This window comes from Heteronotia binoei, chromosome 5 (genome assembly GCF_032191835.1).
Source record: "Heteronotia binoei isolate CCM8104 ecotype False Entrance Well chromosome 5, APGP_CSIRO_Hbin_v1, whole genome shotgun sequence".
NCBI classification, from domain to species: domain Eukaryota; kingdom Metazoa; phylum Chordata; class Lepidosauria; order Squamata; family Gekkonidae; genus Heteronotia; species Heteronotia binoei.
Window position 1 is genome coordinate 15,830,056 of NC_083227.1, and position 27,566 is coordinate 15,857,621.

Sequence of the window (27,566 nt, forward strand, 5' to 3'; positions counted from 1 at the left end):
CACAATCTCCTTTACCTTCCTCCCCCACAACAGACACCCTGTTATGGGTGGGGCTGGAGAGGGCTCTCACAGCAGCTGCCCTTTCAAGGACAGAAGCTCAGAGCGGCCTACAATCTCCTTTCTCTTCCTCCCCCAGAACAGACACCCTGTGAGGTGGGTGGGGCTGGAGAGGGCTCTCACAGCAGCTGCCCTATCAAGGACAACCTCTGCCAGAGCTATGGCTGACCCAAGGCCATTCCAGCAGCTGCAAGTGGGGAATCAAACCCTGTTCTCCCAGATAAGAGTTCGTACACTTAACCCCTACACCAGACTGGCTCTCCAATAAGGAAACACTATTTATGGAATGTTACATGAGTCATAAGAAATGCATGCTGAAATGGAGTACAAATGAAAAACCACAGGATGGCTGCATGCATCTATACTCCTCTTTATTACTGCCGAAACAACAAAAAAAATACCCTCCTTTTAACAGGCCACAAATTTAGTCCAAAATCTAATCTTCCAGTCCTTTGACTTTCTATTATATCCATGAATGACTGCCATTCATTACTTTGGGGAGAAGTGAAGCACAATATTCGGGGACCAAAACCTCTCTCCTTTTAACTGTTTTGAACACCCGGAGGTTTGGAGAGGGACCTATCGCTGCATACAACAAAAAAGTGTTAAGGCGGGAAGTGTTATTTCTGTGGGTAACCTGTGGTGGTAGAATCCAGAATACACTGTGAAGTTAAAAGCACAACCTGTTACAAGCTCCTGAGTTTTTGAAACATATTTTTTTCAACTCAATTTCTTTCTTCACTCTGAACATTCAAAAGGTTTCTCCCCTGTGTGGGTTCTTTGATACTGTTGAAGATTGCCACTCTGACTGAATCTGACTGTGTGGGTTCTTTGATGCTGTTGGAGACTGCGACTGTGACTGAACCTCTTCCCACACTCTGAGCATACAAAAGGTTTCTCCCCTGTGTGGGTTCTTAGATGCCGTTGAAGATGGCTACTGCGACTGAACCTCATCCCACACTGTGAACATTCAAAAGGCTTCTCCCCTGTGTGGGTTCTTTGATGCTGCAAAAGGCTGGCACTGTGACTGAATCTCTTTGCACACTCCGAGCATGCAAAAGGTTTCTCTCCTGTGTGGGTTTTTTGATGGCTTTGAAGACTGTCACTGCGACAGAACCTCATCCCACACTCTTTGCATTCAAAAGGTTTCTCCCCTGTGTGAATTCTTTTATGACAATGAAGACCACCACTCTGTCTGAATCCTTTCCCACACTCTGAGCATACAAAAGGTTTCTCCCCTGTGTGGATTCTTTGATGGTCTCGAAGATGGCCACTGCGACTGAATCTCTTCCCACACTCTGAGCATTCAAAACGTTTCTCTTCTGTGTGGATTGCTTGATGCTCTTGAAAATGGCCACTCTCACTGAATCTCTTTCCAGACTCTAAACTTTCAAAAGGTTTCTCCTCTGTGTGGGTTTTTTGATGCTGTAGAAGATGGGCACTCCAACTGAATCTCTTTCCACACTCTGAGCATTCAAAAGGTTTCTCCCCTGTGTGGGTTGTTTCATGAAGTTGAAGACTGCCACTCTGACTGAATCTTTTTCCACACTCTGAGCATTCAAAAGGTTTCTCTCCTGTGTGGGTTCTTTGGTGCACATGAAGATTGCTACTGTTACTGAATCTCCTTCCACACTCTGAGCATTCAAAAGGTTTTTCTCCCGTGTGGGTTCTTTGATGCTGTTGAAGAGCACCACTCTGACTGAATCTCTTTCCACACTCTTTGCATTCAAAAGGTTTTTCTCCGGTGTGGGTTCTCTGATGCTTTCGGAGAGTTCCCCTCACACTGAATTTCTTTCCACAATTTGTGCATTCAAAAGGTTTCTCTCCTGTATGTGTTCTTCGGTGTGACTGAAAATTGCTACTTGTCCTTAATCTCTTTCCACACACTAAGCATTCAAATGGTTTCTCCCCTGTGTGGGTCCTTTGATGCTCTTGAAGACTGCGACTGCGACTGAATCTCTTTCCACACTCCAAACATTCAAAACGTTTATCCTCTTTGTGTGCTCCTTGCTGTTGAGGTTTGCTACTCCACCCGAATTTATTTCCATATTCTGAAAGTCTCTCCCCTCTGTGTATTCTCTGGTTCACAAGAAGCTGTGATCTATATTTGAAGTACTTTCCACATGGAATGGATTTGCTTCTCTTCATTACATTGTGCTTTGAAAAAGGTACATTACGCTTTCTTCCATCTCTCTTCTCAACCAAATGGCTGTCTTTCTTCCTTTTATGTCTGCCTTCATCTCTGGCATTTCCTTTCAAGTCTTCATTATTAAGTCTATTTGTCAATTGTTGATAAATTTCCTCACCCTCCTCATTCCTCTGATCATCCTCTGTTGGAATAATTAGAGAGAGACTGTTAGCACCTGAGAGGGCTGGTAAGGTCCAAAGGCATCTATGTGACTGCGGTGGGAAAGGATTGACGGCCCTCTGGCCTCGTCCAGTTTGGCTGACCTTAACTAACCCCCCATCTTTCCCCAGAATAGCCAGGATTTAAGGATACCACAGCCTTTCAAGAGTCACAGCTGAGCTCATGCTCAGAAGGAGCTGCCGAACCTCCAGAGTTCAGGCCCCTCCCAAGTCACCCAGCGGGCTTTATAATTCTACCAAACTAAGGGCTGCTTAGAAGTGAAGCAGAAAAGTCCCATGGGTATTCCTTGTTTGTTGCCTTGACATAACTGTGAAGGATACCCACTCTCTGCCAGCTCACTTGGGAAGGGAATCCTCTCTTGAGATCCTCTTGACAGACTCTCCAGCCTTTCTTTGGGTGCACAGCTGTTGTCTGTCTCCACTATAGTATTTCTTTTTTAAAAAAAAATCTCTTTTTTAATTCAACTTTAAAAAATGATACACAACAAGAAGACGACGATGACATTGGATTTATATTCCACCCTCCACTCAAGAGTCTCAGAGCGGCTCACAATCTCCTTTACCTTCCTCCCCTACAACAGACACCCTGTGGGGTGGGGTGGGCTGGAGAGGGCTCTCACAGCAGCTGCCCTTTCAAGGACAACCTCTGCCAGAGCTATGGCTGACCCAAGGCCATTCCAGCAGCTGCAAGTGGAGGAGTGGGGAATCAAACCCAGTTCTTCCAGATAAGAGTCCACACACTTAACCACTACACCAAACTGGCTCTCAAATGCAGTCAAATATTCACAACATCTTAACCCTTTAAATCCCCCCTCACCCCAGACAAAAACCGATAATATCACATCTATACCATTATCCTCGGATCAGATTCAGACAGGCGAAGTTCAAGAAGCAGATACAATATGTTGAACATAAAGGTCAAGGTAGTCCCCTGTGCAAGCACCAGTCGTTTTTGACTCTGGGGTGACGTTGCTTTCACAGCGTTTCCATGGCAGACTTTTTACGGGGTGGTTTGCCATTGCCTTCCCCAATCATCTACACTTTCCCCCCAGCAAGCTGGGGACTCATTTGACCGACCTCGGAAGGATGGAAGGCTGAGTCGACCTGAACCAGCTTCTGCTGGGGCCGAAAGAGGTAAAGCTACAGAGCACCCGTGATCGGGCTTTCTCTGTTGTGGCTCCACGCCTATGGAACCAGCTTCCGGAGGAAATGCAAGCCCTGAGGGAATTTGAACAGTTCCGCAGGGCCTGCAAGACCATCCTTTTTCGATTGGCCTTCACCGACTAAGGGGGAAACTGCTAAAAAATTCACCATCTGTATAATAGCACCACCATATTAATTTTATCGATTTTAGAGTTTTAGCAGAATTTTAATTAAATTGTTAATTAGTTTTTGTTTAAATATCTTGTAAAATTAATGTATTGATCTATGTTGTTAGCCGCGCTGAGCCTGCTTCGGAGGGGAGGGCGGGATATAAATAAAACCGATGATGATGATGAACTCAGGTTGTGAGCAGGGGGCTCCGACGGCTGTACTGCAACTTTACCACTCAGTGCCACGGGGGTCTTATGATCAACATAAAAAACTGCAAAATAAAACTCCCGACATAGAGAATATATACTGATGTGTTCAAAAGAGGCTCAGCTTATAGAATGCATGGAATGCACATGATGAACTAACTTCCCAGAAAAGGAGGGTGAAGGGGAAAGGGAGAAAACAAACAAAAATAGTATTTCTTATAAATCTGGCTTCTTGTGGAGAGAGAGAGGGAGGGATCGAAAGGGGGAGAGAGAGAGAGAAAATTCTTATATTGGGAAGTAAAGCAAGAAATTGAAACAGGAGTAAGACTTCTTCTGGAGGGATAGAAACATGTGTCAGACATTGGAAAGCTTACTGTTATGATATAATGCTGTGTTCAAACTGCAATGAGTTACTTGACCTAACTGACTCCATTTTCTAACATTTGCTACTAACACCAAATAGAGGCCTTGCATATCAAAGTAGAAGTTAAGCTGTTACTAACCCCGCTGTGAATTCCTGTCCTTGGTACTAACAAATGCAACAATCCTTTGAAGATAAAATGCCTCAGGGGCAGCTAGCAGAGCTGTTCCTGTGAGAAAGGGAACCACAATAAGATAAGGGAAAGCAAATGTGTGAAATGTATCACTCTGGTGTGGGAATGTAGATTTGTTTAGAAAACCTTTGATGTGCTTCTAATTAAAACACCTATGCTCCAGGAACAGAGTATCAGTTCCAATGTATCTATGCTCAGAACCTTTGGATTATCAAATAAAGTCTTAACATTGTAACCAATGGAAGTCTGCTTACTCTGAAGTTCCACTGTCTGACACATGGTTAAGATCAAAGCGCACAATTCCAACCAGTTTAAGGGGGACTGATCATTTCCAGATCACAGTCAGAGCAGATGTTTGTAACCCTGTCCAGGGAAAAGGCATGTTGGAAAAGCCTGACCACAGATAAATAAGGATCTGGCCCTTTCTGAGGTCTTTCTGAGGCCCTTTCATCCCACCTTTGCCTCAGGCCAGGACACCTTCTATGGCTTGGGTGACGGCCACAACACTGGCCTCAGTTGCCCCTGGGCAAATAGCAGGACAAAAGTCAAAACTGTATTCTTGTCCCATATTTTAATGCATCCCTCATCACCATGATAGCGATTTGCACCTCTGACACCTAGGAAAGATCCTTACCCAGAGAGGCCATGTTCCCATAGTTCTCCAGCATGACTTCAGTGTAGAGAGCTCTTTGGCCTGGATCCAACACGGCCCACTCTGCCTCCGTGAAAGAGACGGACACCTCCTCCAAGGAAAAGGGACCCTGAAGGAAAGAGCAGATTCCCTCATCAGAGGTCACACCAGGCAGAGAAAAGAACATAAGAGAAGCCATGTTGGATCAGGCCAATGGCCCATCCATTACAACACTCTGTGTCACATAAGAACATAAGAGAAGCCATGTTGGATCAGGCCAGTGGCTCATCCTGTCCAACACTGTGTGTCACATAAGAGAAGCCATGTTGGATCAGGCCAATGGCCCATCCAGTCCAACACTCTGTGTCACATAAGAACATAAGAGAAGCCATGTTGGATCAGGCCAATGGCTCATCCAGTCCAACACTCTGTGTCACACAGTGGCTAAAAAACCCAAATGCTATCAGGAGGTCCACCAGTGGGGCCAGGACATAAGTAGCCCCCCCACAAGAACCAAGAATACAGAGCATGACTGCCCCAGACAGAGAGTTCCAACAATATGCTGTGGCTATTAGCCACTGATGGACCTCTGCTCCATATGCTTCTCCAATCCCCTCTTGAAGCTGCCTATGCTTGTAGCTGCCCCCACATCCTGTGGCAGTGAATTCCATGTGTTAATCACCCTTTGGGTGAAGGACTTCCTTTTAGCAGTTCTAACCTGACTGCTCAGCAATTTAATTGAATGTCCACGAGTTATTGTATTGTGAGAAAGGGAAAAAAGTACACACTGCTCACTGGAAGGCAGTAGCCTTCGGAGGTTCAAGACGCAGGACTTGGGATGGATAAAAGAAGTGCCATCCAGAGCCTCTCTCGACTGAATACCTTCTAGAAACTGCAGGAGCAAAAGCCCCCCTGAGAAAGGAGGAGGGACCCAGGCTACCCCCTGCTCATCTCTCCTACCTGGACTGGAGATGCAGCAGCCGTTTCCACACCTCTGAAAAGATGACGGCTCAACAGCATCTCTTCACTGCCTGTAAGACATAGGAGAAAGGAAGGGCGTTTTCCAAGACTTTCTATTTCATTTGCTTGTGTATACCCTGGTCCATACATCCCCTTCCTAGGGGTAAGAAATCTCACCCTGTCTACACTCAACAATTTTCTAAATACTTTTTTTTACTAAATTCTGGGAAAGGCAGAATAGAAGCCCTCACATTTGGCCCAGATGTGAGCCTCAGGGTGGCAGGTTTTGCCCAGAATCCATCAAATAGACTTCTCTGACACAATGCAGATAAAGCTTTTATTGAAAAATCAGGAGCAAATGCACATGGCAAGATACCTCCTGTCAGAACTACAAGCACTAGTTTGGTCTGAGTATTTTTAGGCAGCTGAATGGTTATAATTCAGGCATCAATATTTCACCCGCTACAATCATTGAAAAAAGACCCCAAGCTTAACTATTTCACTACATTGTTTCTAGACCCACTACTACATTGTTTCTAGACCCACTACTACATTGTTTCTAACCCGCTACAATCATTGAAAAAGACCCCAAGCTTAACTATTTCACTACATTGTTTCTAGACCCACTACTACATTGTTTCTAACCCGCTACAATCATTGAAAAAAGACCCCAAGCTTAACTATTTCACTACATTGTTTCTAGACTGTTCAAGGTGAGTTTTCAAAGGGAAGATGCATCTGTGAAAGTCCGATAGGTTGGCATGGATACCAGATAATGGCATTCCTTCGTGTTAGTCTCATATATTCTACTGCTAAGCAATTCACAACTGAATACAAAGGGCCTCTATCCCCCTCCCTTTATAGAAGAAGAAGAATAATTGCAGATTTATACCCCGCCCTTCTTTCTGAATCAGAGACTCAGAGCGGCTTACAATCTCCTTTATCTTCTTCCCCCACAACAGACACCCTGTGAGGTGGGTGGGGCTGAGAGAGCTTTCACAGAAGCTGACCTTACAAGGACAACCTCTATAAGAGCTATGGCTAACCCAAGGCCATTCCAGCATATAATGAACAAAGTTACTACTGTGATATGAAAGAAAAGGCTATAAAAGAAGAGGATGTGCCAATATAACATATGGAATGTATATGTGGTAATGTATGGTATACATGGAAAATAATATATAAAAGTATAACATGTCATGATTCCTCCTTCCCCCAGCATATAAGGCAACACCAAGGCACTGAAGAAACTTACAAAGAACAGCCCAAGTTCTTTTCTGTCGATGCAATCAAGTTACCACTCAACAACAGGAGTTTATATAAACCCATGTCAGGGTTTCATTCCCAACACAGGGATTATAATGGCTGATGATGTATTTCAGACTTCTGTGAGTCCTGTCTCAAGTCGGGGGGGGGGGGGAGGGGGGAGGGGAGAGTGGAGAGGAAATGATGCTGTATAGCATGTCACTGTCCCATTTGGCCCAGATGTGACATGAGCACATCTGGAGACTTGAGGGCAGGGCTTTTTTTTGTAGCAGGAGCTCCTCTGCATATTAGGCCACTCCCACCTGATGTAGCCAATCCTCCTGGAGCTTACAGCAGGCCTTGTACTAAGAGCCCTGTAAGCTCCAGGAGGCTTGGCTACATCAGGGGTGTGTGGACTAATATGCAAAGGAGTTCCTGCTACAAAAAAAAGCCCTGCTTGAGGGCAATACCAATGTGTACGGAGTGCCTCTTGGCATGCTAACTTCGCAACCAGGTTTTCAGCCAGACGCAACAACAACATAGCATCAGCTCTGCCTCAAGCCCCACCCCAAAGCTCCTGGGGGAGTGCCAGGCCATAGCCTGCCCTCCCTACTCCAGTATCCTGTTTCCCACAGCAGCCCACCAGTTGCCCTATAAGCATATATATTAACTAAAGTTTTCCATTATTATTGCACCCCGCTCCCCCAAGGAAGCGTTTTTCAGAGCTCTGCTGCTCCAAAAGGTGGAGGCTCCCTTTCTTCATTGGGTTGAATGGAAGGAGGGCAAGAGATGAATATTTTAATTAATGCTGTCAAGCATCGATATTTCTCGGATAATTAGTCTTTTGTTGTTAAATCAAAAGTTGCTTTATTGTAGAAACTCATAAGCTTTACCAAGGACAGAATCCTTGGAAGTAATGACTGTATACGTGGTTACATAGTTACTATATAGGGTTACTTCAAAGGATAGTGTACAGATACAATTTGAGTCAAGAGTTCAAAGGTTACTGCACAGTATCTCTTTTATTACTAAGGAATTTAGGCTATTAAAAACGTCTCCCTTTCTCACACTTCTTCTAGACCTGATAAGAACTGTCTGTGTGAATCTGGGGGAGAGGCACCTCACAGCCAGGCTGTAGCGTAAACATCCTTGGGCTAGATAGATTTACTGCTTGTCCAAACGTTGTAAAAAGGAGGGGGGCAGTGGATACTAGCGGCCTGCTCTCTGTCTAAGAAACCATCATGGCACTTAGAAATATGCAAGCTTGACAAATGTGAAGAATTGGCTTCCATGAATTCGTCAAATCTCCTTTGAAAGGCATCACTATTAGTGGACATTGCCACAAATTTACTGTGTTTTGTGAAGAAGAGTTTAATTATTTCCCCTAGCCTGAATTCCCTACCCATCACATTTATAGGGTGCCCCAATCACACCCAGGCACAATGAGGCCTTACCACAGGAGAGGGTATCTTGGGCACGCCCCATGGTCTGCGTCCTTTGCCCTTGCTCCAAGGAAGCTCCTTCCGCCTCAGGGAATGTAGCATCTTTCTTTACAGGTGGTGCCCACATCTGAAACAGCAGTGAAGGAGAGGGGTAAAAGATGGAATGCATCCTGTACCTCTCCCAGACTCTGCACCCTTCCATCAGCAGATCTGGCGAGTTATCTGAAGGAATAAGAAATTCTCTTGTGGAAGGAAGGAAGGAAGGAAGGAAGGAAGGAAGGAAGGAAGGAAGGAAGGAAGGAAGGAAGGAAGGAAGGAAGGAAGGAAGGAAGGAAGGAAGGAAGGAAGGAAGGAAGGATTTTTTCTGTCCTTCACTTGTAGTCTCAGAGCAGCATACAATCTCCTTACATTCCTCTCCCCCAACAGACAGCCTGTGAGGTAGGTTAAAAGACTTCCATTTGGATTATTAATGCTTGGACAAATATCTCTCAGGGACATTTTAGGATAAGGCCAGATATCATTGCTTAAATTGGATATACTTGGAGGGAATATGTATGCTGGGGGGAATCCCCTCACCTGTTCTGCCTGCCTCTTCTCCTCTGCTTGACTCAGGAGGAAACCTTCGGCCAGGGCCACCGCCTGGGAACTGGTCTCCGGTCCACATCCTCTGACCCAGCACTGCATTTCTTCTGGCAGGAGAGTCAGGAACTGCTCCAGGATCACCAGGTCCAGGATCTGCTTCTTGGTGTGCTTCTCTGGCTTCAGCCACTGATTGCAAAGTCCATGGAGCTGGCTGCAAACCTCTCGGGGCCCATCGGCCTCATGATAGTGGAGCTGCCGGAAGCATTGGCAATGTACATCCGAGGTGATGGAGCCTGTACTCAGGGTCTCTGGTACAACTCTTTCCCAGAATTCAACCCCACTCCCACCTTGGGTGGGATGGGGGCCTTTGCTTGCTGTCTTGCCAGTCCCAGGTCCTTCTGGGTCCTGCTCTTCCATTTCCTGCCTTTTCTACTGAGTCACCTCCATCTGTGGAAAGATGCCTTCATTCAGTTGGCCGAGAAGAGAGGCTTCTGAGGACCAGGGAAGGAGAGATAGAGACAGTAACATGTCACAAAGAAAAATGAGAATGGAGATACACCACCAAAAATCACAAACCTGCATATACTCTGGGGTCACGTGAAAATTGCTCTGGTGGATCATAGAATCATAGAGTTGGAAGGGACCTCCAGGGTCATCTAGTTCAACCCCTTGCACAATGCAGGAAACTCACAAACACCTCCCCCTAAATTCACAGGATCTTCATTGCTGTCAGATGGCCATCTAGCCTCTGTTTAAAAACCTCCAAAGAAGGAGAGCCCACCACCTCCTGAGGAAGCCTCTTCCACTGAGGAACCGCTTTAACAGTCAAGAAGTTCTTCCTAATGTTGAGCTGGAAGCACTTTTGACTTAATTTCAACCCATTGGTTCTGGTCCTACCTCCTGGGGCCACAGAAAATAATTCCACCCCATCCTCTAGATGACAGCCCTTCAAGTACTTGAAGATGGTGATCATATCACCTCTCAGCCGTCTCCTCTCCAGGCTAAACATGCTCAGCTCCTTCAACCTCTCCTCATAGGACCTGGTCTCTAGACCTCTCACCATCTTCGTCGGCCTCCTCTGGACCCATTCCAGCTTGCCTATATCCTTCTTAAAATGTGGTGCCCAAAACTGAACACAATACTCCAGGTGTGGTCTTATTAGAGCAGAGTAAAGCGATACCATCACCTCACGTGATCTGGACACTATACTTCAGAACAAAAGTGCTCCTTATGGTCTGTAGACTGGAATTAATATCATTTTGCTATATCACACACCAGGGGATTTTAGTTGTGGCACCTTGTTTTTTGAGGAAAGTTGTGTCTCTGTTTTAGAGATGTTACAAGTTCAGCTTCTCATTCTTTTGGCTCCGTCTGTCTTGAGGCCTAATCCCTAAAGCAAATGGAGTACTCAAAGGACAAGACGAACTAGTGATCCCTTTACCATCGCAGGCATCTCTTCAAAAGACCTGAAGTGTTAAGGCAAGAACTCAGTCCCAGCACCTACATGGTGGTGGTGAGAGGTCCAACTCACCCTAACAGGAGGACCCTTTCCCAGAGTCCATCTTGTCTGGGAACCAGCCTAAGCCCAGCCCTTGAACAGCTCTGGAGGGCTGCTAATTGTGTCAGAAGATATGCCCACTCAAAGCCACACCAGTGCCCTGCTTGTCTAGGGCAAATGTTAATCTGATGCTGGCATAGACTGGGATTGTGCCAGGGGTGTGGTTTGTTTGTGGAATGGGGCTCAGTCCCCTTCTTTGTATAAACAATTTTATTAGTAACATATGGTAGTAGAACTATAACTACAACTTATGAAAAGCTTAATATATATAAAAAAAGACCATCATTCTACCCCACATCTTACTTTCTCCCACCCCTCCCCCAATTACTTGACCCCCGCCAGTGTTATTTTTTAAAAAAAAACAGATATTAAAGGTACCCTTAACTATCAAGAAAAAAAAACAAAAGAAAAATCATAGGGAAAAAGATCCCCCTTCAAGAGTTATATTGTTATCTTAAAAATCTTAATCCTCAAAAATTGTCCAATGTCCTTTTATTTTCCACTCTTTCTCTACATATCTTCTGAATTTCTTCCACTCTCGATTAAAAAGTTCTAAATCACAGTCTCTTAATTTTCTTGTTAATTTGTCCATTTCACTCCATGACATAACTTTCATAGTCCAGTCCCATTTTTCTGGTATTTTTTCTTGCTTCCACAACTGCGCATACAATGTCCTAGCAGCTGAGAGCAAGTACCATATTAATGTTCTATCTTCTTTTGGAAATTTTTCCATTTGTAATCCCAGCAGAAAAGTCTCTGCCTCTTTATTGAATTCATATCCCAGGATCTTAGATATCTCTTGTTGAATCATTTGCCAAAACATTTTAGCTCTTTCACAAGTCCACCACATATGGTAGAAAGAACCTTCATGCTTTTTACATTTCCAGCACCTATCTGGCATCTTATTGTTCATCTTTGCTAATTTTTTTGGAGTCATATACCATCTATACATCATCTTAAAACAGTTCTCTTTAATACTATGACATGTTGCGAGTTTCATAGAATTTTTCCACAAATATTCCCAAGATTCCATCTTTATTTCTTTATTTACATTAATTGCCCATTTTATCATTTGAGATTTCACTACTTCATCTTCTGTAGCCCATTGTAAAAGTAATTTGTACACTTTTGAAATTAATTTCTCATTATCTCCAAGCAGAACTCTTTCCATTTCTGTTTGTTCTTTCCTTATTCCTTCAGCTTTGATATCATTCTCCATCAAACTTTTTATTTGTTGCATTTGAAACCAATCATATTTATAACTCAGTTCTTCTGCAGTTTTCAATTCTATTTTCCCACTTTGTATTTTTAATAATTGGTTGTATGATAGTTGTTTTTCCTTAACTGTTTTGGCCGTTAATTTTATCACTTCAGCCGGCACTATCCACAAAGGTCTCCTCTCATCACCATATTTCTTATACTTTATCCACACATTTAATAGACTGCTCCTTATATAATGGTGAGAGAAAAGACCGTCCATTTTCTTTTTTCCGTAATACAAATATGCATGCCAGCCGAATTTCTTTCCATGGCCTTCCAACACTAGAAGTTTTTTGTTTAATAGCGTTATCCATTCTTTCAACCATACTAAACAAATTGCTTCATGATACAGTTTCAAATCTGGTAATTGGAATCCACCTCTCTCTTTTGCATCTATCAAGACCTTCCTTTTAATTCTAGGTTTCCTCCCGGCCCACACAAATTCCAGAATTTTTCTTCGCCATTTATCAAATTGCTTAGCATCTTTCACAATAGGGATGGTTTGAAACAAATACATTATCCTTGGTAAGATATTCATTTTCACTGCAGCTATTCTGCCTAACAATGACAAATTGAGCTTGTTCCACTTTAGCATATCTTCTTCTATTTTACGCCATAGCTTTTCATAATTGTTCTTAAACAAGTCAATATTTTTCATTGTTATCTCTACCCCTAGGTATTTTACCTTAGAGGTAACTTCACAACCCGTTAGTCTTTGTAGTTCTTGTTGTCTATTTTTCTGCATATTCTTACATAAGATTTTTGATTTTTCTTTGTTTATATAAAGTCCCGCCAACTCCCCAAACTCTTGTATTCTCATTAACAACAAAGGTGTAACTTGTAAAGGATTTTCATTTATAAACATTATATCATCTGCAAATGCTCTGTATTTATAGGTAAATCCTTTTATTTGTAGTCCTTCTAAATCTTTTTCTTCTTGAATCTGCCTTAGTAAAATTTCAAGAGTCATTATAAACAGCAATGGCGAAAGCGGGCAGCCTTGTCTAGTACCTTTACTAATTTTCATTTCATCTGTAAGATCTGCGTTGATGCACAGCCTTGCACTTTGTTCAGAATATATTGCCTTTATCATTCTTATAAAACTTTCTCCAAGCTCCATTTTTTCCATCACTGCAAACATAAAGTCCCAATTTAAATTGTCAAATGCTTTTTCTGCATCCGCAAAGAATAGCGCTACTTCCTTTTCTGGATGTCTTTCATAATATTCTACAATATTTACAACAGTTCTAATATTGTCTCTTATTTGTCTTTTGGGAAGAAAACCGGCTTGGTCCTCTTTTATAAAATTTATCAAATATTGCTTAAGACGTTCTGCCAGAATTCTTGTAAATATTTTATAATCATTGTTCAAAAGTGAAATTGGTCTATAATTTTTCACATTTGTAACATCTCTTTCTTCTTTAGGTATCAAAGAAATAACAGCTTCTTTCCATGTATTTGGTACCTTCCCTTTGACTCTTATTACATTCATCAGCTTCTGTAATTTTGGTATTAATTCATCTTTAAAAATTTTAAAATACTTAGCTGTATAACCGTCTGGCCCGGGAGCTTTATCATTTTTCATCACGTTGATTGCTGCCTCAATTTCTATTTTTTCAATTGGGTCATTCAAAATTTTTCTCATATTCTCAGTTAATGGCTCAATTTTTATTTTCTGTAAATATTCATCTATCTTTTTTCTCTTTACTTCAGCACCTTTAAACAACTTGGCATAATACTTAAAAAATTCTCTTTTTATTCCCTCTTGAGTAACTACGTCTCTTTCATCTATCACAATTCTATTAATTATTTTATTTTCCCTCTTTTTTTTCAACTGCCACGCCAAGTATTTCCCCGTCTTGTTTGCTCCTTCAAACGATTTTTGCTGAAGCCTTTTCAAATTCCATTCCACTTCTTTGTTTAATAAATGTCTTAGTTGAGTTTGCAATATTGAAATTTCCCTTAGAGTTTTTTTTTCCCCTGGTCTTTTCCTCAGCTCTCCTTCTTTTTTCTTTATTTCATTTTGAATATCCAGTAGTTGTTTTTCTTTTTCCCTTCTGTCTTTATTGTTCAAAGTAATCAACAACCCTCTCATTACTGCTTTATAAGCATCCCAGACCGTCTGAAAGTCAATATATTCTTTATCATTCACTTGGAAAAATTCTTTAGTTTCTTTTCCTAGGAAAGTCACTGTTTCTTTGTTCTGTAGCAAATCTTCATTCAATCTCCATCTTCTCAATCTTTTGGACAATTTTGTAATCCACATTATTGGGTTATGGTCAGTGCCAATTTTAGGCAAAATCTCTATCTTCCTTGTTGTAAGACCTAAATCTCTGGTTCCCCATAGCATGTCAATTCTAGAAAATGTCTTATGTCTTGCAGAAAAAAAAGTATAGTCTCGCACTTCAGGATTGAACTTTCTCCATATGTCCTCCAAATTTTCCTGTTTTACTAATTCAAAGAAAGACTTTGGCAATTTCCTTCTTTTCCACTATTTTTTTTCCCTCCGGATCTATCCAATGAGTTCTCAACTGTTCCATTAAAATCTCCCATTAAGAGTATTTGATCGTAGGTCAACTCATCTAGTTGTTGTGTAATGTCTTTAAAAAAAACATCTTTTGCACCATTAGGTGCATATAGTCCCAATAACAGCGTTTTTTTCCCATTTGATGTTATTTCCACTGCTACAAATCTTCCATCTTTATCTTTAAATACCAATTTTGGCTCCAGGTCTTGTTTAATATAAAAAACTACTCCCCTTTTTTTCTGGTCAGCTAACGAAAAAAATTCCCTTCCCAATTGTTTGTTCCATAAAAATTTATAATCCTTTTGTTTGATGTGGACTTCTTGCAAACAAATTATATTACAATTTTGCTTTTTAATCCAATGAAAAGTTGCCCTTCTTTTTTGTGGTGAATTTAGTCCATTAACATTCCAAGACAATAGTTTGTAATCCATCATGGTGCAAATTCTTTATTTTCTTCAAAAAATCTCCTCAATTCTCGGGCATTTGTGATCGTGACTCTCTTCCCCTGAAGTTCAAAGCTCACACCCTCGGGGATTATCCATCTGTACCTTGTGCCATTGTCTTTCAATTTTTCTGTCAACTTTTTATATGTTCTCCTGTCGTTTATCACTTCTTTCGGTAGCTCCTTCATAATTCTCACTCTGCTACCTCTTACTATCAATGATTGTTCAAAGTTTCTCTTCATAATCCTTCCCACCATTTCCTTTGTCATGAATCTTACAACAACATCTCTTGGTAAGTTATTTTTTTTGGCATATAACGAGTTGACTCTATACATGTGATCATACATGCTTTTAGTCTTATCAGGGTCTTCTTCTAGGAATTCTGCGATTATGTTTGTTATATATCCTTTCAAATCATCATTCTCTTCCTCAGGTACTCCTCTCAAACGTAGCTGATTTTCCATTAATTTGCAGTCGTGAATCGTCACTTTTTCTTGAACTTTCAGCAAGGTGGTGTCATGTATTTTAACTTTCTCCTCCACCTCCTGTACTTTCTTGTCTATTTTCCCAATTTGGTTTTTGAGGTCATCCACTTCTTTTTTAATCACTGTAGTAAGTTCTTCTTTCAACTCTTCCATCATTTTCTTAACTCCTTTCATAATCCTGGCTTCCATAGCCTCCATTTGGTCTTGCATTTTTTCTAATGAAAGGGCTCTTGTTCGGGGCTGCCTGGGCTCTGACATTTAAGCAAAGAGCAAGGGGGATGAAATTAAAATACCAAAAATTTCCGTCTCACAATTTGCAAGTTTGACTACCAAGTTCAGAAGGTCTAAATTTTCTCTCTCAATTAAACTTTGTTCTGTTTTCTTCTGAGCTTCCCAGGCCCAGATATAAATTTTTGAAGAATTTTTCCCCTTTAAAAAAATGACGAAATTTTTGACCTCACCAATTTAAAATCTGACAGTCAGGTTCAATAAAGCAGGGCTTGCCCTTTCCAGCAAGCCCAATTTCGCTGGTTTCTGAGCCCCCAAAGCAAAGATATTTAACAAAAAAGTCTTTAAAAAATCCAAAATGGCGGCCGCGATTTTTTCTCCTTTTAAGGATTTTTTTTCCCCTTTTAAAATCACCCCAGGAGCCCACCAGTAATGTAGTCAATAGTTCTTATTTTCTTACCCTTTTCCCTGTCGTTTCTGTCAATTTTTAAAGTCCCAAATCTTTTTAAAACGATGTTTTAAATTGGACCTCCCAGCAATGGCTGCCGATGTTTCTCTATGATGTAGAGTAGGCTTTTTTCTTTACTGCTTCCTGTCTCTGTCACCTTCAACCTTATAGATTGCTTGACGCACTTCCTGTCTTGCTCAGTAGAGTTACAGGACTGTTCCAGTATATTCCTGCGCAATATGATTGTTTACATTCCACAAATCGTAAGTAGACACAACAATGATTTCTCTTCAATTTTTAGCAGTTTTTAACACTGTCTTTTATGTTAAAATAGTCCAAACTTCACCCTTCCCTTCTTCTACTTGCAAGTTTTATATTTTCCCCTTTTTTCCACCTTTAAAACGTCTCTTTAGTCTGTAAATAGCTCCGGAGTGAAAGAAGAGTTTCTGTACCTTTTTTCCTCTGTTTATCCAAGTTCCACTGGTCTTCCAAAACTTTAGTTGTTTAAAAATGTCCCAGAAGGTTAGGATCCTGACGAGCTTATGTCAAAATCAATGACTCTGAGAGATCTTGCAGACGATAATTATGCAAACTTCTGAGATTCCTCAAAGCCTCAAAGGACCCTTCTCCAAAGCTCCTTTTCAGCCAAGGTAAATCTCTTCTAAAGTTTTTAGTGCAAGTCTTGGACCTTTCTCTCACTGAGAAAGGTAGGCAGTGGGCTTTGATTTGCCCTCCACTACCCCGAACAAGACCTTCAGCTTGCTCCCGTTACGAGAGACAACTCAGCTCGCCATTTTCCTCCCCGGAAGTCGGGCTCAGTCCCCTTCTTGATGCCTCTCCCAGTGAGGGCCCCAGGGCTGCTAGGATGGACAGGAGGCGGGGGAGGCAAGAAACTGCTGAATGCACAAGGTTGCCAACTCCAGGTTGGGAAATTCCTGGCAATTTTGGGCTGGAGCCTGGGGAGGGCGGGGAATGACGGCATCGAGTCCACACTCCAAAGCAGCCATTTTCTGCTCTCAGATTGATTTCTGGAGTCCAGAGTTGTGATTTGAGACGATCTCCAGCCCCTCCCTGGATGTTGCAACCAAATAAATCAAAACCACTCTGTGAAAAATATATTTACGAAATGTGATTCGTGCAAGAAAAAAAGTGCCATTCAGCAACCTCATCATTTTATATACCGCATGTATATGTTTATGCACATATATCAGTCCAAATCATAAATAAATCCAAGACATGAATCCAAAAAGAGCTCCAACAGACAGCTAGCAGTGTAAAGTCTGTTTCGGAGCGCCAGGTCCTTCCTCCAGGGAGTGTCTTGCAGAACTTGCGGAATATGTGTAGAGAATTTCACAATGTTCAGATCTTTCACAAATTTATGCACAAAATTGGAACGCTGCTGCCTCCATCTGGTCAGCAAGTTAACGCAATTAACGCAAGGGACACAATGTCTTGGATTTATTTATGATTTGGACATATATATATATGTGTGTGTGTGTGTGTATGTGTGCACATGCATAAACATGCACATGCAGTATGTAAAATGATGAGGTTGCTGAATGGCACTTTTTTTCTTGTATGAATCACATTTTGTAAATATATTTTTCACATAGTGGTTTTGATTTATTTGGTTGCAACTTCATTCCTCTGTGCAGCCTATTGTGTATCTTCACCTCCCTGGACGTTGGCAACTCCACATCAGGGAGATGGGAGAACCAATTAAACAGCTTGGCATTCTGGCTATTCAATCAGCATGAAGGAGTCATCGTCAGTCCTCCTAACCTTCTTGCTGACATCCCCCTTAGCAAGACCTTGGGGAGGGACGGTGGCTCAGTGGTAGAGCATCTGCTTGGTAAGCAGAAGGTCCCAGGTTCAATCCCCGGCATCTCCAACTAAAAAGGGTCCAGGCAAATAGGCATGAGAAACCTCCGCTTGAGACCCAGGAGAGCCGCTGCCAGTCTGAGTAGACAATTCTGACTTTGATGGACCAAGGGTCTGATTCAGTATAAGGTAGCTTCATATGTTCATGTTCAAGGCCTGACCACACACCTCCCCCCCCCTCCTGTGTTGCTGGCGTCAGACTTGGAACTTCAAAGTAAAAGGACCATAGTTTGTAGCAGCTTAATCCATTTATTTGAGAACTTGTTGCCTTGGATAAAGACCGATTGAGATTGATACATTTCGAAGCAGAACATGCCATTTTAACCTCTAACATCAAAAGCTAAACAATAAACCCATTCTCACACTTTGGAGAAGCCATAGCCGCTTCCCAGGCCCCCTTATCTCTTTCTCAAGGAAGGAACCCCGCTGGTTACCTTGAGGCTCACTATCTTCAAAGAGCTGTTACATTTGTAAGTGCTATGCTAGGCATTTCCCAGGGGAGTTAGTAACTGTTGCAAAAGTGTTTGAAATGCAAGGCTTTATTCACAGGGCCAGCAGAATCATTCAAAATGGAGTTAGTTAGGGCAAGGGAATATGAACAGTATAAAGCATATTAAAACAGATAAGTTACAATGTCTGACAGCCAGGGAGGGGGTCTTTCCTTCTCACCCCTGGAAAACGATGTCTTTCTCTCCACCGAAACCCTACTGCAGGAGGGAAAATTTGGCATTATGCTGCCTCTGCCAAGTGAGGTGTGGAGGAATAGGGCAGAGGCAATGCAGATACAACAGCCATGTTCTCTCCCTGCGTGTAGAGTTTGCAAAACACTGCTGTGTGGGGGTACTCGAACTCACAGCTGTGGCGCTGGCTGGCGTGTTGACCTCTTTCATGCCACAATCCTCACAGTGATGTGTGCCCAGGTGCCATTGGTTCCTCCGGGCCCTGTGTCTGTGGGATATTGATGCCGGGGTGTGTGGCCACACCAGCATGCCCCTCCCCTCTCTGCCAGTCAGAGAAGAGTCAACAGGTGCTGTGATTGGGGACACTGTTGCCGTCTCCATGACCTTCCCTGGCATGGCTGGGCTCTCTGCTGCTTGGCAGCAGAGTTTGCCTAGTTTTTCTCTCCTCTGCTGGGCAGGCCTGGGGCACCAGTCGGCAGCCCCCAGCCCCACACCGGGCCCACATCTGGGTGTCAGGATGGGGCTGAGACTGATTCTGATGATGATATTGGATTTATATCCCGCCCTCCACTCCAAATCTCAATAGTCTCAGAGCGGCTCACAATCTCCTTTATCTTCCTCCCCCACAACAGACACCCAGTTAGGTGGGTGGGGCTAAAAGAGCTCTTACAGCAGCTGCCCTTTCAAGGACAGTTCTGCGAGAGCTATGGCTAACCCAAGGCCATTCCGGCAGGTGCAAGTGGAGGAGTGGGGAATCAAACCCCGTTCTCCCAGATAAGAGTCCACGCACTTAACCACTACACCAAACGCACCTCTCCCACTCAGCCCCCCCCCCTTTTTACCCATCCAACCAAAAAAAGGGGGGGCAGCTTTCTTTTTGGTGTGTGTGTAATCACATTAAAATGACAAGCAACAGAATGTCAGATTCATACATGTACCAAAAGACATTGATTTTAGATCCACCCCACCCCCCCAATCCACCTTACACAGCGGAACAAAACTGGAAGGAAACAGGGTTACCAACCTCCCGCTGGGGCCTGAAGTTGTCCCAGAATTACAACAGACCTCTGGCTGAAAGAGATCAGTCCCCTCCCTGGAGAAAATGGCTGCCCCTCCTGGCCCCAAACTGGGTCTTTTCCGGAAACCCCCCCCCCCCATGGCCAGCAACTTCCCGGGAGTTGGCAACCCTGGCCGAGAACGATCCCTCCCTCCCAAGATCTCGAAGATGATTCTTCCCCACCCCCGTGCCTTACTTCTACGGAGACCCCCACGAAGATCTTGCGGCTGCTACTACTTCTTTGCAGCCCTGCTCCCGCAGTCCTCCTTCGCCCTGCAAATGCAAACCCCTTCCACGCCCCCCTTAGCAAAGGACCCTTCCTCTTCCCGACCCCCCCCCCAGCGCCTTGCACGGCCTCTCTATCAAGCAGCTCCGAGGGCTTAACCCTTTCAGTGCTGCAGAGGAAGGGAAACGGTGCCCCCCTCCCTCCCCCCGGGCTCTGGGAGACGCTTCAGCCAGATTTCCAGGCCCTGTGCAACTCAGTGGGACTCCTTGGGAGTAACTCTGCTGCAGGGGGCTGGTTTAAAAGCAGCCGAAGTGTCAGATTCAACACTTTCTCGGCACCCCACCCCCAGAGTTGCCAAGTCCAATTCAAGAAATATCTGGTGCCAACTTTGCTGCCACAGACACCCAGACAACACAGTCACTGGACCTAACAGCATTAACTACACCATCTAACGCTCATACTTGCTCATCTTCCAACATTATATATGCCATTAAATGCCAACAATGCCCTTCAGTTCTCTACATAGGGCTTGTAACAGGTTTTCTCTGGGTATCATTCTGGCTTTGTTAATCTGTTTCTTGACTTCATAGGGCAAACAGGACAAACCCTACCGCAAAGGATGAATGGACGCAAATCTGACATCAGGAATTACAGAACTGAGAAACCTGTCGGAGAACACCTTAACCTTCCTGAGCATTCAATGGGTGACCATTGAATTCTAATGGCAAAGGAACTTCAAGAACAGAATGGAGAGAGAAACTGCTGAATTACAAATTATTATGAAACTTGGAACAAACACCTCCCCAGGACTGAACAGAGATATTGGTTTTTTTTAATCTCATTACATATGCTAAGCCAACTCTCACTGAGTATAGCTATACATCCACAGTATTCCAATGTATTTCTCTTTTAAAACAGTGTATCAGAATATTTTTTTTTGTATTGACATACTCAAATAAGGGATATGGACTGTTTATCTCATTACATATACTAACCCACCTTCCACTATATTTTAATGTGCCCTGTTTTTCTAATGGCTAACTAATATGTATTTCTCTTTTAGAACAGCGTATCAGAATACTGGGATTTTTTTGTATTGACATATTCAAATAAGGGATATTGGCTGTTTATCTTATTACATATACTAACCCATCCTCCACTGTATTTTAATGTATTCCTTTTTTCTAATGGCAAACTATAATGATGTTATAACCTTTTGGTCGTTTTCGCACTCACCTTAATCAGCAGCGACGACCCTCTTCACCGCGCAGGATCTGCGCGGATTTCGCACTAATTGCCGCGGAGCACCCAGAGAAGCCGTAAAGTCCCGGCGCTTTTGCGGCGCAAACAGAAACTGCCAAAAACCAGTTTCTGTTTGCGCCACAAAAGCGCTGAGACTTTCCGGCTCTTCTGGGTGCTCCGCGGCAATTAGTGCGAAATCCGTGCAGATCCTGCGCGGTGAAGAGGGTCGTCGCTGCTGATTAAGGTGAGTGTGAAAATGACCCTTGAGTAACTATGTCCTCTATTTAAACCGAAAACTAACAAAGCCAGAATGTTACCCAGATTTATGGCACTTCACACCTACGACATCAATCTGCTTTTTTTTTTTTTATCACCCTCCAATGTTTTTTCAGCCCAGTTAATAACATTAACACAGACTCCAATCTGTGATTTTTTTAATCTGCTAAAACATTCCCATGATTCTACATACCAACTCACTGCCCACTTATATTAAGAACTGCTGCTTGCCATTCCAATTTTGTCTGATGAAGTCTGCTTAGAGCTTACGAAAGCTTACATTCTGAATAAAACTTAGTTGGTCTTAAAGGTGCGCCTTGTCTACTGGTTTGTTCTATTGCTTCAGACCAACACGGCTGCCCACTTGGATCTAATTACTTCAGACAGAAGAACATAAGAGAAGCCATGTTGGATCAGGCCAATGGCCCATCCAGTCCAGCACTCTGTCTCAGACAGTAGCCAAAAAAAAACACCAAAGTTACTGGGGAGGGGAGTGCATCTGTGAGCTGTTTCTGGGCTTGTGGGTGGGTAGGAAGGAGTCTTCTTGTTGAGGGCAGGTGAGCTGGAGTGTTATCGGTGGGGAAGAGGTTTTCCCCCCACCTTTCTGACTCCTTCCCCCTCTCTCATTTCGTTCCTTTCTATGTCTCCCCCTTTCTTCTGTTCCTCCTCTTTTCTTGGGGGTGGGTGGGTGGGTGGAATTCCTCCCTTCTCCCATCTCTTAGCTTTGCTTCCATTTTTCTTTTTAGCTTTCTCTTTTCCCCTTTCAATCTTCCTTTCCATCTCCCCCACCCCCCACCCCCGCCTCACCATCTTCAATACTGGGAACTGCTCCTTGCCAAATTCTCTTTCAAGAAAAACTTTCAGAAGATAATTAAGTTCTAGCAATTTTGTATAGTTTATTTCCATCAAACATCAGTGAGATGTAGTTTCTAAGATGTAGTCATAATAACACAGCATTAACTTGTTTCCTAATGTCCCTGTATAAATCGATGGTGCGGTCTCACTGCCACTGGAGGTGGTGGTGACTACAAGCATAGCCAGCTTTAAGAGGGGATTGGATAAAAACATGGAGCAGAGGTCCATCAGTGGCTATTAGCCACAGTATGTGTGTGTGTCTATGTATGTATATATACGTGTGTGTGTGTGTACACACACACACATATATATTGGCCACTGTGTGACACAGTGTTGGCCTGGATGGGCCATTGGCCTGATCCAACATGGCTTCTCTTACATTCTAACCAAAAGGGAGGTATCATCTGTGCAAGATGGGGTGGAAGGTTTCTTTACACCCATTCATGGTGTAGCCATTCAGAATGTATACAAAGCAATATAATTGGCCCTGAGCAGGAAAAAATATCTTGATTTATCTTCCCCATTCTAATTTGTCTTCCCCGCTATATAGAAGCAAAAACAAACCACTGATGTTATTCATTCCAAAGCACATCTGACTACACAGGTGCAAAGGGGGGACAAATGGAAAGGAATTCCATGCTCAAGCTTCACCCAAGTTGGTCATTTTCAGTGCAATCCCACACTAACTCCACCCTTTCCAATGATGTCACATTCAGCACTGAAACCCCTCCCCCTGCTGTGATGTCACTTTTAGCCACTCCCCTAAACCCGCCTCTCACATTGTAGCTCTCAAGCATCTGGCATCTAGTCTATCTGGCTCTTGCATGAAGCAAGTTTGGCCATCCCTGATGTAGAGGGTGACTTCTTCCTCAACAGAACTATTTCCCTCCCCCCCACCGGAGGAAAAGCCTATAGGTCAAGTATGGTGTAGTGTGCAAACTCTTATCTGGGAGAACCGGGTTTGATTCCCCAATCGTTCACTTGCAGCTGCTGGAATGGCCTTGGGTCAGCCATAGCTCTCACAGTTGTTGTCCTTGAAAGGGCAGCTGCTGTGAGAGCCCTCTCAGACCCACTCACTTCACAAGTTGTCTGTTGTGGGGGAAGAAGATAAAAGGAGATTGTAAGCCGCTCTGAGTCTTTGATTCAGAGAGAAGGGTGGGGTATAAATCTGCAGTCGTCGTCGTCGTCTTCTTTCAATGCAAACTTTGTGTGAACATAAGAGAAGCCCTGTTGGATCAGGCCAATGGCCCATCCAGTCCAACACTCTGTGTCACATAAGAACATAAGAGAAGCCATGTTGGATCAGGCCAGTGGCCCATCCAGTCCAACACTCTGTGTCACAGAAGAACATAAGAGAAGCCATTTGGATCAGGCCAATGGTCCATCCAGTCCAACACTCTGTGTCACACAGTGGCCAAAAACAAACATAAAAACCCAAGTGCCATCAGGAGGTTCACAAGTGGAGCGTCCTCCCCTCCATGAAAGGAAACAGGTTTTCATCTAGGAATATGTGTGTGGTACTTTGCGCCCACACATACAGGGGCTTTTGCCTTTCCTTGCAATGAGAAGCAAACATAGGCCGTGATGGAAATGCAGAACCAACTGCCAGAGGATGTAATGACGGCCACAGGAACAAACAGCTTTAAAGGGGGATTAGATAGATTGACGGAGGATCAGTCTATCAATGGCTCCTAGCCATGGCGACGGAGAGGAATCTCTACCACGGAGCCTCAGCCCCCTGGGTGATACACAGATTCTGCTTGATATTTAGCTATCTGGGCTTCATCTACAATTGGTCCTAATGTTAGTATTTATTGTATTATTTGTGCAATAAATGTTTGACCACTGAGGTAGGCAAAATTGGACGAAGTGCATATGACCTTGGTAACATATGCTTTATGCTTGATTACTATTGTAAAAGTTTGTCCTGATTCGAGGCTACTGTTTGGGCCTATGTCTGTTTTTATCTTATTTGTAATAAATAGATGCATTTGTATATATGGCAATATACGTGTTGTATGTTTATAAGCAGGGCTTTTTTTGAGCAGGGACACACAGGAACACAGTTCCAGGTAGACAGGGGGTGTGGCCTAATAAGTGAATAAGTTCCTTTGCTGGGCCTTTTCTACCAAAAAAAGCCGTGTGAAACAATGCTGATGTCAGGGGTTGTGGTCTAATATGCAAATTATGACATGATAGAAATTTACAAGATTATGCATGGGATGGAGAAAGTAGAGAAAGAAGTACTTTTCCTCCCTTTCTCACAATACAAGAACTCGTGGGCATTCAATGAAATTGCTGAGCAGTCGGGTTAGAACGGATAAAAGGAAGTCCTTCTTCACCCAAAGGGTGATTAACATGTGGAATTCACTGCCATAGGAAGTGGCGGCAGCTGCAAGCATAGCCAGCTTCAAGAGGGGGTTAGATAAAAGTATGGAGCAGAGGTCCATCAGTGGCTATTAGCCACAGTGTCTGTCTGTCTGTCTATCTATCTATCTACCTACCTATCTAATTTTTTTGGCCACTGTGTGACACAGAGTGTTGGACTGGATGGGCCATTGGCCTAATCCAACATGGCTTCTCATGTTCTTATGTTCAAATGAGTTCCTGCTGGGCTTTTTCTACAAAAAAAAGAGCCCTGTTTATATCATTTGGCCCTTAGATTTGTCATTATTAACCTTCTGGTTTTTAATACACAGATTCTGCTTACTATTTAGAAATCTGGGCTTCGTCCATATTTCCAGTAATATTTCAGGTTTATTGAAAGAGCCAGATCTCACACCACACTAGAAAAGCATTCCTCTAAAAGCAAGGAAATACCTTTTTAAAAAAAGCAAAAGAGAGATTGTAATACTAGCTGCCGTAAACAAACTTGTTACAAGCCTTCTTTCACAACAATGATTTTCAAACAGACAAACAAGACATAGAACAGTTCCACCAGCACTCAGGCACCAATACACTAGGACGACTAATTTCCAAAAGAATTTTTACCCACCCACTTCCAAAAATTATTTAGAAGATCTACACCCCGCACCTGCACTATTAGGCTTCCGGCAGAGGGCAAAATGAATTACCTGTCAAAGAGCCTACACGAGAATGCGACGTGGTGTTTAAGAGCGATGGACTCTAGTCTGGAGAAATGGGTTTGATTCCGCACTCCTCCACGTGAAACCAGCAGGGTGACCTTGGGTCAGTCACAGCTCTTTTAGAGCTCTCTCAGCCCATGAAAGAAGTCTAGCTTGCCACTTAGTGGTGCATAACGCTAAAAGAGCTAGAACTTCAGGCTGCCAGACAAACTTAGGATCTCCTGGCTACACTACACACAACGCAATATGATAATAATTATTATTACTATTAGGCTCAGAAGTAATAACAGTAGAACCAAGTGTGAGTCCAGTGGCACCTTTAAAACCAACAAAATTTAATTTGGGGTATAAACTTTCACGTGCAAGCACACTTCTTCAGAAGAAATGTACAGGTACATGAAAGCTTATATCCAGAATTAAACTTTGTTGGTCTTAAAAGTGCCACTGGGCTGTTCTATTGCTTCAGAGCAACACAGCTACCCACCTGAATCAGTAATAACAGTGTTACATATCATTTATCTTCCATCTGCCCATTAAACGGCATCCCAAAAATCAGATGTTACCCAAACAGGTGCTGTTATATATTATAGTTCCTACTGCTATACTGGGCCTGAGCTTGAAGCAGGCTTCCATTACTCCCCAACAGGGCATTTTTTGTAGCAGGAACTCCTTTGCATATTAGGTCACACACCCCCTGATGCAGCCAATCATCAAAGAGCTTACAGGGTTCTTAATACAGAGCCTACTGTAAGCTCCAGGATGATTGGCTACATCGGGGAGGGTGTGTGGCCTAATATGCAAAGGAGTTCCTGCTACCAAAAAAAGCCCTGCTTCTCAGGATCCTGATGCTTACATTCTGACTGGCTGTTTTCTTAAAGGAAAAAGGTAAAGGTAGTCCCCTGTGCAAGCACCAGTCGTTTCCCACTCTGGGGTGATGTTGCTTTCACTTACGTTTTCAAGGCAGACTTTTTACGGGGTGGTTTGCCATTGCCTTCCCCAGTCCTCTACACTTTCCCCCCAGCAAGCTGGGGACTCATTTGACTGACTTCAGAAGGATGGAAGGCTGAGTCAACCTCGAGGCGGCTATCTGAACCCAGCTTTCGTCGGGATCGAACTCAGGTTGTGAGGAGAGCTTAGGACTGCAGTACTGCAGCTTCACCACTCTGTGCCACGGGACTCTTGGCCGTTCTCTTAGAACTGGCCAATTAGGACATGAGGTATTTCTTACAGGAAATGCAAATGAAGGATCCTGGAGAGACCAATAGGAGGGATTGCAGCCAAGCAGGGCTTTTTTTTATAGCAGGAACTCCTTTGCATATTAGGCGACACCCCTCTGATGTAGCCAATCCTCCAAGAGCTTACAGGGCTCTGTGCAGGGCCTACGGTAAGCTCCAGGAGGATTGGCTGCATCAGGGGTGTGTGGCCTAACATGCAAAGGAGTTCCTGCTACCAAAAAAAGCTCTGGGGGCATGTTTTACTCAGCCCCTTGTATATATTGCGTTTCCTGTGCTGTTTGTGACTGTTTCTTCTTGAATAAACGGTTGCTGCTTACTTAAGAGCTGTCTGAACTCACTTAGCAATAGGTGCTGTTTATGCAAGTTCAGTGTAGCAACCACCAGCCCCAGGCTTAACAGCTTCCTACAATTTCTTCAGAACTGGAAAAAAATGTCACAAAGAGTTATTTCAAAGAATTGTCCTCTCCCACTTTCACTGGGCTATCCCGTAAAAGGTCGCATGCACTTTCTCTTCCCTCAAAAACAACTCCTGAACTTCCATGCTGCAATCAATGACATTCCTTGGAATTCAGTGACATGCCCCAGCTCCGTCTTGACTCGGACAAATGGGTTAGCTGTTAGGAGAAGCGTTATGCTGCAGGGTATGCTGTACTGCAGTAGCCCACCAGACGGAAACTTAAGTCAGCAGGCTTGGCAGAGTAATGTCAGAAAGATGATTCCA

At 43.3% G+C, this 27,566-nt stretch overlaps 1 protein-coding gene across 1 annotated transcript; it reads right to left on the bottom strand.

Annotated features, from left to right (window-relative positions):
* Positions 1-407: 407 nt before the first annotated feature.
* On the bottom strand, positions 408-20,233 carry LOC132571068 (zinc finger protein ZFP2-like). The gene is made up of 6 exons (XM_060237728.1): positions 20,122-20,233; positions 9,353-9,849; positions 8,789-8,903; positions 6,090-6,160; positions 5,133-5,259; positions 408-2,387 (listed from the first exon to the last, which is right to left on the bottom strand). Exons 2-6 carry the CDS (start codon positions 9,773-9,775, stop codon positions 796-798), a joined length of 2,328 nt encoding a protein of 775 aa, XP_060093711.1. The 5' UTR covers positions 9,776-9,849; positions 20,122-20,233; the 3' UTR covers positions 408-795.
* Between the last annotated feature and the right edge of the window lie 7,333 nt (positions 20,234-27,566).